This window comes from Opisthorchis viverrini (assembly GCF_000715545.1).
Source record: "Opisthorchis viverrini unplaced genomic scaffold opera_v5_175, whole genome shotgun sequence".
NCBI lineage: Eukaryota > Metazoa > Platyhelminthes > Trematoda > Opisthorchiida > Opisthorchiidae > Opisthorchis > Opisthorchis viverrini.
Genome location: NW_008751833.1, coordinates 221,156 through 236,124, shown reverse-complemented (window position 1 = coordinate 236,124; position 14,969 = coordinate 221,156). Strand labels below are relative to the sequence as shown.

General features: G+C 45.4%; 2 protein-coding genes across 2 annotated transcripts in view; one reads left to right on the top strand and one right to left on the bottom strand.

Moving 5' to 3' along the window:
• T265_07575 (hypothetical protein) overlaps nt 1-1,739 on the bottom strand; it is a gene marked incomplete at both ends in the record, with an annotated part of 20,152 nt that extends 18,413 nt beyond the window's left edge. Inside the window, one exon of the mRNA XM_009173132.1 lies at nt 1,588-1,739. Coding sequence (XP_009171396.1) covers nt 1,588-1,739 — 152 coding nt within the window. The remainder of the gene's footprint in view (nt 1-1,587) is intronic.
• T265_07574 (hypothetical protein) overlaps nt 1-14,738 on the top strand; it is a gene marked incomplete at both ends in the record, with an annotated part of 21,727 nt that extends 6,989 nt beyond the window's left edge. Inside the window, 6 exons of the mRNA XM_009173131.1 lie at nt 3,061-3,174; nt 3,347-3,520; nt 6,979-7,128; nt 10,904-10,999; nt 12,039-12,258; nt 13,872-14,738. Coding sequence (XP_009171395.1) covers nt 3,061-3,174; nt 3,347-3,520; nt 6,979-7,128; nt 10,904-10,999; nt 12,039-12,258; nt 13,872-14,435 — 1,318 coding nt within the window. The remainder of the gene's footprint in view (nt 1-3,060; nt 3,175-3,346; nt 3,521-6,978; nt 7,129-10,903; nt 11,000-12,038; nt 12,259-13,871) is intronic.
• Between the last annotated feature and the right edge of the window lie 231 nt (nt 14,739-14,969).

Genomic DNA, 14,969 nt, shown 5'->3' with positions numbered 1-14,969 from the left:
ACCGTATTGGATAATGCGCCGGCGGTCACGGTCAACCGTTGGGCGATCGGTGCGGTCGGTTTTTGGGGCCGACCTTTTCTAACCCGTCCTTCCTCGGGGGAAGGCAGCATCGCTGCTTCCATAAATATGGACATGCCGCCTGGGGGGTATTTCGACTGTATTGGATAATGCGTCGGAGGTCACGTAAACCGTTGGGCGCTCGGGGTGTGCGGTTTTTGGGGCCGATCTTTTCTAACCCGTCCTTCCTCGGGGGAAGGCAGCATCGTTGCTTCCATAAATATGAACATGCTGGTCGCCTGGGGGAAACACCTTACTGCCTTCACACTCCTGTCGCAGAGGACAGTACGACTTTATCCCCAGACCGCCTCGTACCACGATTACTCGTAGTGCGGGGTCTCGCTGCTCTTGGTTTGGCTGCTCCCCTTTGGCCTTCCTGGCATGGTTGTACCTTGTGGAACGAAGTTCCAGTCAGTGTAGCCCGCGGGATCATTGCAGCACTCAAGCCCGACCACCACGCCAAGGTGGCAGCTTTAGGTCAGATGATGATGGTCAGATGATGCTTTCAGCGCTCCATAGACAGCATCATACGCAAAGAAGGTCTCCTCGATACGTTTTTATGTGTAAACGATGTGCCGTGTGTGGTCGCGATGCCCAGGAACATGATCGGAATTTCAAGAAACTCGTAGAGGCCTCAAAACTTCACGGCATTACTTTTGACCACGAAAAGAGCATCATAGCTACTGCGAAAACACTTACTAGGTACGTGATATCTCACCGTAAGATAAAACGGGAACCTGAACTTTTTCGATCCCTAAGAGAGTCGTGTCATCCATGTGACATCCGTTCACGACGAAAAATGGTTGGAATTCTGGCATACTGAACACACTGGATCCCATGTTTTTCGGATAACTCATCAAATCGTCCACAATCAGATATTCTCTATTCCAGATGGCGTACAAGCTGCATTGAATAATCTAAAATACTACTCGAAAAAAGCTTCTGTGTTCACCGTAGACGATACTCGTGCACTCGTTGTGGAAACTGATGCTTCCTATATAACCATTGTGGCCACTCAATCAAGATTGGCGCCAATTAGCTTTCTTTTCGCGCACTGTCACATAGTGAACGTCATCATCCAGCAATCGAGAAAGCAGCGTGATTGTTGAAGCCCTGAGAGCATGGAGACTATCTGATTAGCAATCACTTCACGTGTCACGGATCAACGGTCAGCTCTATGAAAAACGACAAAATCCGGAGATGGAGACGAACTATCCTGATGTCCAGTACCGTCCAGTACCGCCAGTAATCAAAGTGAAACCACTGACGCACTCTCACGGACTGATCACATATCTGTGATGTCACTCGTGAATCTCAAACACCTTCATAGCACGTTATGCCACCCCGGCTCGGAAAGTTTCGTTTTCAATCAAGGATGTTGAGGTGATTACAAATCAGTGTAGTATTTGTTCAGAACTGAAACCTCGTTTCCGCAATCACCCTTTTGGCAATCTTAATAAAGCTACACAACCGTTTGAACGCGTCAGCATCGATTTTAAAGGCCCACCTCCATCGACCTACAACACATACCTTTTAACAATGGTCGGTGAGTACTCTTGTTTCCCATTCGCCTTCGCGTGTACGGATGTGTCCTTATCCACCGTGATCAGGTGTTTCAACCAGTTGTTCCCTTGGTTCAGAATGTCTTCATACGTCCATTCTGATCGTGATGGAGCTTTCATATCAGGTGAAGTATACACGTTTCTTCACGACAGGGGTGTGGCAACCAGTCGAACTACCACATACAATCCACGCGGTAATGGACAAGTTGGACAACTTAATGGTACTCTTTGGAAGTCTATCAATCTGGCGTTGAAGACCCAACAACGGGACGTTACTGAGTGGGAATGCGTGCTTCTAGATGCTTCGCACCCTGTTCTCTCTATTGTGCACTGCAACTAACACAACTCTTTGTGCGTGTTTCTATGGCAAGTGTAGTCATGTTTTTCTACCATTTCTTCGAACATGTACACTGAAACTACCGAGCCTACTGGAGGTCCTATCGACCCACAATTTCTCCTTTCTGGGTTCCAGATGATAGGTAGGATCTCTGGGTTAATATCCCCAGCTATAAAGTGTAGCGCGAGCACGCCTTACTTGATGATGTAGCCAATGGGTGTGATTGGAGCAGGGCCGTAAAACTCAATGAGCTTTTTGCGAATGATAGTTTGCGTCGAAGATCCAAACAACCCANTATCTGCTAGGGAAAGAGAAGCATAGGATATTAACTTGATGCGAGTTGGTGGTGGACAATCAGCCCTCGGAACTCGATTGCACCACACGATTCCAAGCCTTTTTTCTCGTTCACAGTTTACCCACATACTCACGATTTTGCGTGCATAATTGTTCCACCCTGTATGCATGGTCACTAAGCAGAAAATTATAAAAAGCAATAGTGACTTGCGTATGAGAAACCCAAATGGGCATTCTAGTGGCCATAATGTCTACCACGCAGCTAACAAAGTCTCCAACGAGTCGACACTTGGTGGGTCATGATTTATAACCACTTCACTGTTTCCTCAGATTCACCCAACAGCGTATTTGCTACGACCTAAGAGACCTGAAAAGCACGGGCCCAGTGATCAGTTGGTAGCACAGCACAGAGAGTGACGATTATAGTCTTAGCCTCTTGAATTGACAAACCAGTTTACTTCCAGTAGCGCTTCGGCGTTGAGATTCATGACGCAGTCTCTACTATCAGTATATTTTGGAAGAGGCCATACTCAGGTCCCGCGAATAACATGAAGCTGTCTTGACAATGCTGTGAATCGCGGAAACTGTAAACCGGTTTCAGTCTTTTGCGTTATATATATATATATATATATATATATTCTGCGGAGGCGAATGTCGCATGAAGAACTTATAGTATGGCTTATCAAACCCGAGGAAGGCAGATATACTTACGCTCAATGATGCGTCTGTTTATCCCTCAGATAACACGTTTTGTAGGTAGAGCTGATTTCATTTTCACTTAAATAGACTGCTTTCCTCATTCACTTCCAGCTGTATGCGCTTTCCTCTCGATTTGACCAAATGGAACAGCCTTTGTTTGCTTGCACAAAATGCTTTCGAAACTTTCCGCAATCAGAAATGTCCCGCTCTGGCCAAATGTGCAAGGTATGTGTTCATATGCCTGAGCTCCTTGTTTACAACAATTTCAGAGTTGTAATCCGCATCACTCCACTTTTAAACAGTGTGAATACTGCAAGTCGGATTTCAAATACTATGTGTACGTTGTCTTCCGTTTTGTTGGTCATGTAATTTTCCGTACTTTCCCGGCATCATGCAGGTATGGCACTATTTGCCCCCGATGTCAGTCACTAAAATCCAAATATGGTGAACCGCAGCCATGCTCAATCTGTCACCTGCAGAACGCATTCGGAAATGCATTAGTATGCCAACGCTGTATGCACTATCGGGTTCGTTTTGGCGAACCTCGGGAATGCCAGAACTGCGGACAGATGTGTGCATTCCTTAAAGATGAGGCGAGTATCTTTTATTATCTAGAGTGCCTGTTTCTTAACGCCTTCACTTTTAATATTATTTTAACATCATGTTTGCGCGATGCCTGTGTTGTGACCTGCTGAACGGCCGTGCAACTCTGTATCGGTCCTTTGGCTTCCTGCTCAACCCACTATGGTATACCAAAAGGCACAGTAGCCTCAGACAGCCCTTTATGGAGACGACGGGAAATTATTACAACTGTATTCACAGGAAACCACAGAGTGTTCCACAAAGTTGTGCTAGAATCTCCATGAGGGGCGAGAAGCGTCGACTAAAGATGCTCGATCCAACTTGGCTTGCGTTCTGACCAATCAGGGCAGGTCTTCGTTTGGTCCGTAACCCGCACGTGACACATCCGTACGGTTGACGTGCTGTTCGGTTACCAGGGTTGGCTGGCCCCCGGACAACCCGGTAATTTGCTTCGAAAAGTTCAAAAAGGGACCATCATCTTCAGGTGTTGCTTGGACGACGTGCGACAACTGAGAGGAGAATTAGCTATTTTTTAAGCCGAATTGTGGTTTCACATATGTTCCTAGGTGTAGTGCGACGTCCTCCTGTGATTGAACTCGCCTGTTTCTTTGGCAGTGTTTTCAATCACGATTACGAGTCGAACTCTTCACGTCTGTTTTCAGTAGAGATGTATTGCTGTTCAGCTCCAAGCAGTTTTGTTCATTCTGGTAGTCTTCTTGTTGAGCACTGCAAAGTCTACACAGTTGTAGGGTTTTAGGGCAGGCAACAAACACTATATCTCTAGGCGTATTCCGACGTTCAATCCTCGTAACATAGACTGGATTTCCTCAAACATATAGTTTGTTACCAGACTTCGAATCCCCAGACAGGGTGTCATAGGTGTAGCCAGAGGTCGCGCAGCAACCTGCAACGATCGTTTTTCATGGGAATTTCGTAATGTACCGGTGTAAACTGAAATCTTCAGTTGCAATTCTACTGAAATTGTGCATACGGCACTGTGAACTGTCTACCATACGTTCCGAATTGAGGCAATGAACTTCTTCCTTGTGTTGAAACAGGACTCCATTTTTTGAGCTTCCACAATTCATAGGAAATGGGGAGAAATTATAATCCGAAACCGCTTTATCATCGTATGAAATTCACCGGTGTGGGTTTCACGATTGTTTATCGGAGTCTTCCCACTAAGGACTATCGGAGCTTCTAAGGAACTATGCACATCTTTGATCTTTCAATTGAGAGACTTGATTAAATCACAATTTTTCTGCATGTTCTTCACAATTTCTTCCACCGCGGGGTGCAATTGTCCTCATTGGTTTGTTGATTAGTGTGTGAACCTACTTCATGGTTCTACAAACTGCACCTTTGACATAAAGGCACCAGCCCCCCTCCAGACGGAACAGAAAGGTTTTGTGGTTTTCGCCATACCACTCCACAAAAATTATCGCATTTTCTCATATATCCGAAAAGGTAAGCATTAGCGTGGTGGCTGATTTTTGTTTAATTTTGTTCCGCCCTGATTGTTACCTTCGATACGCATCTTTTATACTGCCAAATAACCCTGACAACTGAATTTTCCGTGCGGTAGACTGGTCTCATGGGTTGTGTGTAATACAGTTGAATCATGTGATGTACTGCGAAACGTGAGCTCACTGTTGGCTGACCTGGTTCCTCTGGGCATCTTCAAACGCATTTTGAGTCGTGTGCGCCCTCGTTCACTGAAAGCTCTGAGTCACCCAGATCCCTAGACGATGAAAAGATATCTTGCCTCCAGAGGCATGTTGAAATCGTTCAACTTTTTGAAAAGAATTCAAGAGGATATGAGCTATTTTCAACGTGAAGGTTATAAGATCTTTAAAATGATGTCATCGCAGACCCTCTTACCTGCTGTTTCTTGGAGGTATACTCGTAGGTCATGTGTCTCGGTGCAACTTTGAATCGCCCCGGTAAGTGTAGAGTGGCTCATTCTGTTCCAAAATATCCCTACGAGACCCATGGTACAATGCAAATTCAGTTCGTTTTGTACCACTCAATTGTAAGTAAGTAATCACGTTCCGGCCTAAATCACCAAGTGAGTTCTATCTTCAAGATAAACAGGATTCGGTCATTCTGGTAATTCAATGGGGAAAAATATTTAGATTCTAGATTCACCCAGTTTGCAACCCCCAACTTTATATTTCATCCACTTCTGGGCCATAAGTCGTTGATCAGCAGTCTGATTGACTCATTATAACTTGAGTGCGGATTAATCACACTGCTGGTAAGCCGCTCATAGTTGAGCGGTTAATTGTTCAACTACTAGCCTGGGGGTCGCGGGTTCGGATCTCCTCAGAGTTTAAGGACATCTGCACTGTTGATGGTTCTCGATAGGTATGAAACAGCTGTACAGTGCTTCTCGGCTTTTCGGCATAGATTGACGTCACTTGCGGGCTGAAATATCCATTGAAGTTTCTCAAGCCTTGTTGCACCAAGACCATCATAGAGGATGTTATTCACGTGATAGGGCCATCTACATAGATACTAGATCATCCATCTGTAGCATCCTTTCGGGGCCTAACTGCCATGCCAACCGAAGGAGGAACGAGGACTGGGACACTCAGGTTACTCAAGCTTAGACATGAGCAGTCGAGATCCAAAAGTCGAGTTCGAACCACGGACCTTCCGGTCCGTAAGCTGGTGCCTTAATCACTGAGCTATCTCAAGCTCCAAAGGTGTCGCAGACTGGATTCGAACCACGCCGCCTTAAGGGACGATCCACATGTTGATCATTACGCCACGTTGCCACCACGGAGAAAGTTGGGAATATCCAGTTTGATTACTTAAAGTATGACGAAAAGGCAAATAACAATTAACAGTGGATTGTCTTGGAGACCGCCGGGTGAGCCGCACATAGCAGAATTCCTGGCTAAAGACATATTTGATCGACCCCCATTAGAAGTGATTGAGCATTTACCGTTCCCAGTGAATTGCGAGTTCTGTACCTCAAATAACTTTATTTGTACTGGGAACTCCTCTCTCATAACTCTCGTAAAACTCCGATAATGCGGCCGGTCGTTTCAAAGGAGTAAACTGCAGTTTTATGGAATCGATTAAATACATTCTTACACCATTTTTCCACTACAGCTTTGAGTCATCCTGGTGCATAAGCATCCACAAGTTCATTCTGGAACACATAGGGAAACAATCTTTCGCCTGATGTGCGACTTAATTCACCAACTTAACCGACAATGCAGTGCTGAACAGCAGAAATGAACACCCAGTCTCAATTTTTCTAACTTTGAAAGTGGCCTACAGTAGCAGGTTCATCTACTGTTTTGTGCACACCTTTCGTATTCTCTCGTCCTAACACAGTTTGGCGCGTTGCGTTTTCTGTCACTCTACAGCTGCGGCAGCTTGATCTCATATGATCGACATGTTTTCCCATCCATATACAATTTATTCCTAGGCCAGCCGCCAGAAAGTGGATGGACAGATACTGTGTTGGGTTTGCACGTACAATTTCAAGCTGGCTCGTTCCCGTGAACGCTCTGACCATGGTAGTAGCAAGCGCAGGAATGAATCGTCCGTGGATTCGAGTCGGCTCAAGTCGCAACGTAGCGAGTATGTTTCAGTAACATTTTTTTATTTAAACAATTACCGTAGTTTTTCCCCCGTGGTTAGTCACTGAAAGGAATCCGTTTTGTGTTTACCTCTCTCCTGTGTGACAACGTCATTGTACTAGTGGTATGGAAAACAATCAACTAATATTAGCTCAGTTCGGACACAGAACGCGTGGCGGTTGACTGAACACAGGGAGAGAGATTCGCAAAAACCCAGCTGGGTTCCGTCCTGCAAGGAGATGCATCGATCAAATCTTTACCCTCCAACAGATTTTGGGACGGCGACACTGCTTGCAGCGACCAACAGTGGCTGTGTTCCTTAAGTTGAAAGTTTTCTTTCACTCTGTGGACCGTCAGGCACTATGGCAATGTCTATGGAGCAAAGGTGTCTCCGTGAATTTCTGACCCTCCTTAAGGCTCTGTACGTCACCTCTCGTAGCCGTGTGAAGGTCTATGTGAAGCTCTCTTCTGAGTTCGCCACACCAAGTGGTGTCAGGTAGGGCTGTCCTCTTTCACTTTTTCTCTTCAGCTTCGTCATTGATACGCTATTGAAGCCTCTTATGCCTGGGGGTCGAAGTGCTCCCGGGGCGTCCACTCGCAGATATCGCGCACGTAGACGACGTAGTTCTTGAATTTGATGCCATGATAATGCAAACAATATTAAATAATTATGGCTCACGGTTTGGTATGAGCTTCACACCTGCAAAGTGTAAAGTGCTACTTCAAAACTGGGTAAGCTCGTATCCTAGCGTAATGCTTGCGGATGCCCCGCTTGAGGTAGTAGACAAGTTTTTCTACCTGAGCTGCTGTATCATTCGGGTGGTCTTTCAAAGAGACATCTCCGTTGGCAACGGGAAGGCCATAGAAACTTTCGCGAACCTGCATCGTCTGTGGCGTAGGCATGACATTAACTTATCCGTCGGAGGTTGCGTCAACAATGCTGCGATTCGCCCCATATTATACGGGTCAGAAACCTGGCCTCTGGGCGCTGAGTACATCAAAACCTCACTGTTTGACCATCCATGTTTTCCGGGCATTGCCCGAGTCTGGCGCTAACACCGGACCAGCAATACTGAAATACCCCGAATGGTATTCGGAAGAAATAACTCGCCTACGATAGATGAACTGATCACACTGCATAGGTTGCTCCGGCTTGACCACTTGCTCCGCATGCCAGTCGGCCGAATTCCTGGAAGGATTCTTTTTGCAGAACCATGCGAAGGGTGGAAATTATCCAGGGGAGATCAAACAATGACTTGACAGCGAATTGTGAAAGCCATTACCAGAAGATTCAGCTGCGCTGGTCTTTGCCGTTTCCGTGAATGGGGAGACGGGCCACATCAATGGAGACGTTGTCAGACATGGCCCAGTCGCACCCTCAATGGCGCTCGTGCATCCAAGCTATTGCCTTCAATGCATAACTCCCTTCCCAAGCCCCACACACTTAAAAGTTCACCGACAGATTTGTATCTACGCATCAGTTTATCAGCTCCCGCCTCCCCCACCTTCCGAAAGCCTCGATGGACAAAATTGTGGCGGCTCTAACCTCCGACAGGTACGCGGTTCTTGCAGCTAATAATGATGATAATGGTGACGATGCTGCTGCTGCTGTTACCGATGGTGGTGGTGAAGCTGCCTGTAGGTATTTCGTGCACCCAAGGATGGCTTGGATGCTTTTGCTCCGGTGCTGTTGCGGTTTCTAATCAGCCTCGTCTACGGGGATTTTCGCACGGATAAGGAGCTGCGTGCACCAGTTGGTGCGCAGCTCATCTGGGCGAGTACCACAAATCGACTTCTAAGATTCGGGCGGATAAGGATCCCACAGAAGAATCGGATCTTTGTGAATATAAGCAGTTCGTATTTAGTAGGCAAGAGAGACACACTAATGAGGAAGTAGATGCCGCGTTGAGAACAAATGGGTTGATAAACAACATGAATTAACCAGAATGTACAATCAACGATAGCTCAACTGGTAGGATCAGAAAAAGGAACAGGGATGGATACGGGTAGTCAGACAGTGTGGAAAGGCCGCATAGTGGGGTAACGTAAGGAAAATTGGCGAATTTGGAACAAACTAAATATACCCGCAGTCTTTACCTGACTACGTAACGGGGTAGCACATGCCCGTTTAGAGCAAAATCCAAACAAGCACTATCAACTAAGACGCAATACATAGGTAACACAAAAAAATAGGGCGGATAGCGCGCTTGTCTGACACCCGAGGATTTTCGAGTTCGATCCCCAGGCGACCTACGTTACCGCCGAAGCAGACACTCGAAACTGGGTAGAGTTGACACAAAATTGCAAGCGAAGAGGAACAGACGACAAAATCTAGTAATGAGAGAGTAAGCAAACCTTAAGCGGGACCGAAAACTCAAGGAACAAGCGATAGGGGGCAACAAGAGGGTATAGTGAACAGGCGTAAGTCATGCTGCTCACGAGTAGTCAGACGAGTGGGAAAATGGCAGCTGATTGTCGTTGGTTCACACGAGGAGTTAACACAGCCAATGATAGTCTGTACGATTCATCACTCCAAAGCCCTGAAGGTTGATTTGTTTATCTTTTGCTCGAGGAATGGTGGAGTGGAGAGAAAACCTATAGTGAATTTCACCATCTTGTGTGCGTGCACAGGTACTCTGTAATGACAATTTCCCACTATGGATCTTTTCCCACATGCACTATTCGGCGGTTGAATCGTTCGCTAACCTTGACGATGTTGTTGCTAAGTTTCACCAGCAGTTGAGCCGATATCTTCATGGCGTTATCATGTGGCAACGATGTCACCTAGACTGAGGACGAAATGTTTGCAACCACTTGCTACTCATTGAACGGCCATGTAGCAAGCAAAGCTACCAACGTTTATGTGTCGTGTCAATAAAAAGTAGACATGAACACACCCTATTCTAGCCTGCGTAATCCGCAATGACGGGCAACCTAATAATAAATAAAACACCTATATGTAAGCCATTGTTATCTAAACCGCAAGGCATATGCAGGGTTCTGTATTTGTTAGTATATAGAGGTAAACACCACTGGTAACCCCTTTACTGTTTCCCGAAAGTCAAAGAATATGGTCAAAATGAAACTCCGAAACAGGTTGAAATACCGTCTGAATCGCTAGTGATGTATTCGTTTTCGTCTTGGTCAGTGCCTTGGATGAAATGTGCACGTGATCCTGACCATCAACTAAGTCGCCCAAATGTATTTTACGGGTCCCTGTTTAACAGAGTATGGGATTCACTACTGGCAGCCACAACTACGTACCTCGAAATTGAGAGAGGACTTTTGCAGGCTAGTAAAACAAATTAAATCGTAAATTAGTAAGGAAATGTGTAATCCTTATAGAGATGAACTGACAAAGTCTACTTCAGGGGAGACCACTTTTGGTCGGTCTGTCAGGTGGAGAACGAATGTAACACCCGAACTTGTACGATCAACCTCAGAAAATATTTCACTGAGGCCTGAAACTCCTGCCTCATGCTTGGATTTGGATAATAAGGAGAGTATTTTTGGCCTCGGTTCACTGTCTAAGCGTTCCATCTGGAGGTAAGGTCATCGTAATCATCACGAGGAGTGACTTCGCTACCCGTAAGACTATCATATTCCTTTCTGCATACTCCACCCAAAGACAGGTGCTCATAACCCGTGTCGGTTTTCTGAAGAGCTGTCAGTTAATAACCGCTTTCCTTCCTCGTCTGGTTCAGCCTTAATATATTTAGCCAACTTTCCTTTGCTCATTCCGGTAAATGTTATGCCCCTGTAACTTCCCTTTTCAGCCAGCTGAAACGTACCCGCTCGGACGACTACAAAACACTAAAAACGGAAGCAAACATGTCTAGCTCTCAACCCACACCATCTACCCAAACACAGAGGTAAGATTTTGAAACGTCCATGTTTATTTCCGATAATTGGGATAACGGTTTCTTCACTTCAACGAACAGCAGAAATTCTTTCGCTTGGTCATAGAGTTTCTACAATTAGGTATAACTTATTTTCCCCAGTGTGACACGCAACTTGCATTTCAGTTATGGTTTGTCACCCTTGGTAAAACTGAGCTTTAGTCCTAGCGGTACCTACAGGTTTTGTTCAATCTATGAGGCTATCAGAATCCTTCTTTAAATGTCTGTGTTCCGCCAAAAAACGGTTTTCCAAAAAAAGACGATAGCCGATGATTAATAATATGATCTATTCAACTAGAGCCGTCAGTCTTTGTGCGTTTCTCGTACTTTGGACCGGCGTTGTTTTACTCCTAGTAGCAACGTTTTTCATGTTTCTTATTTTATACAACGAACATACTTCGGTCACTGTCCTCTTCGTCACCGCATAAATGCCATACCACATGAATTGGCTGTGCAAAGCCGTGGGTCGAATGCGAAGCCTTGTTGTCTATCCATTCGGTTGTGGCGTCCTTTCCATACACACACGCTGTGCCACCCTGAGACTGTGTGGGCATTTGTTCAAACTCGATTCGGTTGAAGTTTCCAAGCTGAATTGAAGTGACGAACCCATGCGCAGGAACTGCTTTGCTTGGCTCTGTCCTCTATCTTCCCAAGTTCTCTCTAATCCTTCTCATTTACGTCGATATAGTTTGGGCCGCTTGATCACGGGTTGAGTTTGAGGTTAAGGCGGGCATTCTACTAATCTTTTTGTGTTCGCGCCTTATTGGATCTACGTTCTCAGTCCATATTTACTCGGCTTAGTCTGATTTATTGCGAGTCAGTTTTTCGGCTGGTTATGGTTGCCTCAGCCATGTAGTTATCACCTGCTGGATCAGCAGGCGATAAATTATGCTGTAATCAGTTTATTTGGCGACAAGCTGGTACAGCGCCAAATTGCTGTGCAGTAAGCTGGCCAACAGAGCGTCCATATGTGTCGCCATGTTTCCGTCCTGTCCTGATTTTCTGATTTTAGCCTTGATTCGGCCTATAACGAACATTTGCTAACCATCAGTCAACTACAAGATGAAGTAAAGGCTTTGAAACGCCAGCTAGCTATCAAGGATGCAGAACTACTGGCTAAAGATCGTACTATCGCGGACCTTCGATCAGACATGATTGAAATGAAGGACTCTCATGAGGATCGCTTGCTCAAAACCAAAGCTGCAGCCCAGATGGAGCAGGATCGACTAACGGTAGGTATTTTTCCCATGTTCCGCTTTGTTCCACGTTTTTCGCTCTTCAGCTGCTCATTTTCTGTTTCTCATGTGATGATAGAACTTTAAGTCAAATGCGGTTGCCTGCAATAGTATGATCACACAGATCCGTTTTTCTGACGGTCCTGTTCTGACGTGTTTTCTGCGACAATAACTTGACTTCCGAAGGATTTTCGATACGGTACTTACACCATCACTTTTCTAGTTGAGGTTTTCGTTTGCTGTCAATGTCTAAAATTCAGTACGTTATTTCTATAGGGAACACTACTCGGGAACATCTGTACTTTTCCTTGTCGCGGCGTGTCGCTTACTCTGGAGTTCAGCCCAAAACTAAACCTCAAGCTGACGGGACTATCAAGACCCTGTTTCATAGATACCATTAGATTGTGCAATGTCAATAATCTAGGAATTTTGTTGAACTACGCAATTCGGACAAACTATCGTCTGGTATTTTTGGCCAACTCCGGAAAAAACCTCTTCTCACATGAGTCTTCTTTCACCAAGAGCGTGAGTATTCACGTTATGATTACGTGTTTCGAACTATGCGTTCTACCTGCCAAGGGTAACAGCTTGTACATTCTCAGTTTTTCGATTATTCTATCCTGCTTTGCTACAGCGCACGGTCTTTGTCATGTTGTTTCTTAAGGAGGTCAAGCAGTAAAAGTATCCCACTGTTATTGCAACATGTTGAAAAATAATGAGCTGCGTCTAATCCCAAGCGAAATATCAGTTGTCGTATCTTGGCTCGTTTTGAATGAGTTTAAATTGCTTTATCTAGCGAGTGTAATGGAGTCAGTGTCCTCGATCGAACTCGTTGATTTATCCGTGCTTCAAGGTTATACTAACAATTTAAACCATAGCCCACTAGATTGTTGGAGGATTCTCTTACCATGGAATATTTCAATCCTAATGAGAACTTCGGTAGCAAATTTTTTCTCCTCAAAGTGAGGTGCTGTTTTCACAGCCTATGTGATTTGGAATCGTCAAATCTTTTTCCTGCTTCAAAGTATTGCTTAGATAAAGGCTTTTTATGAGGTGGAAGGGAGTGCTGTACGAGACACCAACCAAACTTCATTGTTTAACCACCTGATGTAAACCATTCGCTGTCAACTAACCCTCGCAGTGAGCCACCTCTGTTTCTTATGCCGTCTGTTTTTAAGCTTCCACCAGCTTCCCTGCACAAATATATCGAGTTTAAAGGTGACGTACTTACCACGGGAACATCGTTAATCAGAAACCTCCCGTTTTCTGGGTGAATCAATGCCTACGTAACTCTGTAAAGTTCTGAACAACTACTTCCCTTTTTTCCCCAACGGAAGTTCTTTATCAGTACACGGCGGACTTGTAACTAAAGTAGAATGGCACGAAGGACTACTCGTTATTCCTGACAAAACAAGTTGATATATTTTTACCTACTGTCCTGTGTAGGCTGTTGACTCGGGAGATGAAAAAATGATCAAAACTCATCCGAGGTGGTCTTTTCGAGAGTTATGAAAATTTTAAGTTATACCGGGAGCAGATATACATATCCCCATCACCCAGTGGTTTTCTGCCCGAACACCACCGGCTCAAATTTCTCTTTACCTTTTCAGGCTACCATCAAGCAGTTGCAAAAAGAAAAAGCTTCCATCAGCCAGGGTCTCCGAAAACGCAAGAGCGCTTCCAATTTGTCAGCCACCTCGGGCCTGCGATATTCAGCCTCTTCCGTTGCTCTGTTCAACCCCGACTCACCAACTCCATTCAGCGTAGACCGGTCTGCGAGGAAAACTGGCAGACTAGCCACTCCAAAGCGTCCCGAGAAAGCGGTCTCTTCTGACGACCAAGAGGACACCGGAGTCCAGCGCAGTGTGACCTTCAGACCGACGAAGCCAAATAAAGCCTTATTCGATAACGATGACTCAACGACGGATGCTGATCAATGGACACATGAAAAGACCCCACCCGCTTCTGCAGAGGAAAGTATGTCACCAGTAGGTCTGCAACTGAAATCCGACTCCCCTGCAGAACCGCAAAAACAGTCAACTAGCTCTCCAAGCATTTCTTCCGGTCCAGCGTCTGACGATGAAATCAGGAAAACGAACAAATCTAGTTTATTCAACCCGCGTGACCCTCTGGGTCTAGACACACCAACTGAATCTGAAGAGGAAGATTCTTAAACTGCATCGTGCAACCCGGTCAGAAATTCAGTCAAAAGCCTCTGCATGCATTTATCCTCAACAGGCATCTGGCCTATTTTTGAAAGCCAGGCCGTGTATTGTTTACACCCATGAATAGTCTTACCAGTTTTTTCCCTGCTAGTCATGTAACCCGATTATCCATATGAGAATGTATCCAAATTGTCGGCTGAATCTGCACGCAGCATTGATTTCTTGTACATTTCCACTGTGCTACCCCTACCAGACCAGCGAAATTAGGCTAATGTGCTATTTTGTCCTGAATGCAATTCCGCTCTCCAGATGTTTTTCTCCTGTTTTAAAGTCACTGCGGTGAGGGGTAATGCAAGTGTTCGGCAGCTCAGTTTTTCCGGCAGTCTGTTGTCTAACCTCGAGCACTTAAAGCGACCGCTCCCATAATGGTCAGCATAGGTAGAAACGGGCAGCAATGTTGGTCCTCGCGATAGTCTGCTTATTAGGAGAACCAGCTCTGAACATAACGGGACTACATAACTGCCAATGGAATGACCGTTTTTC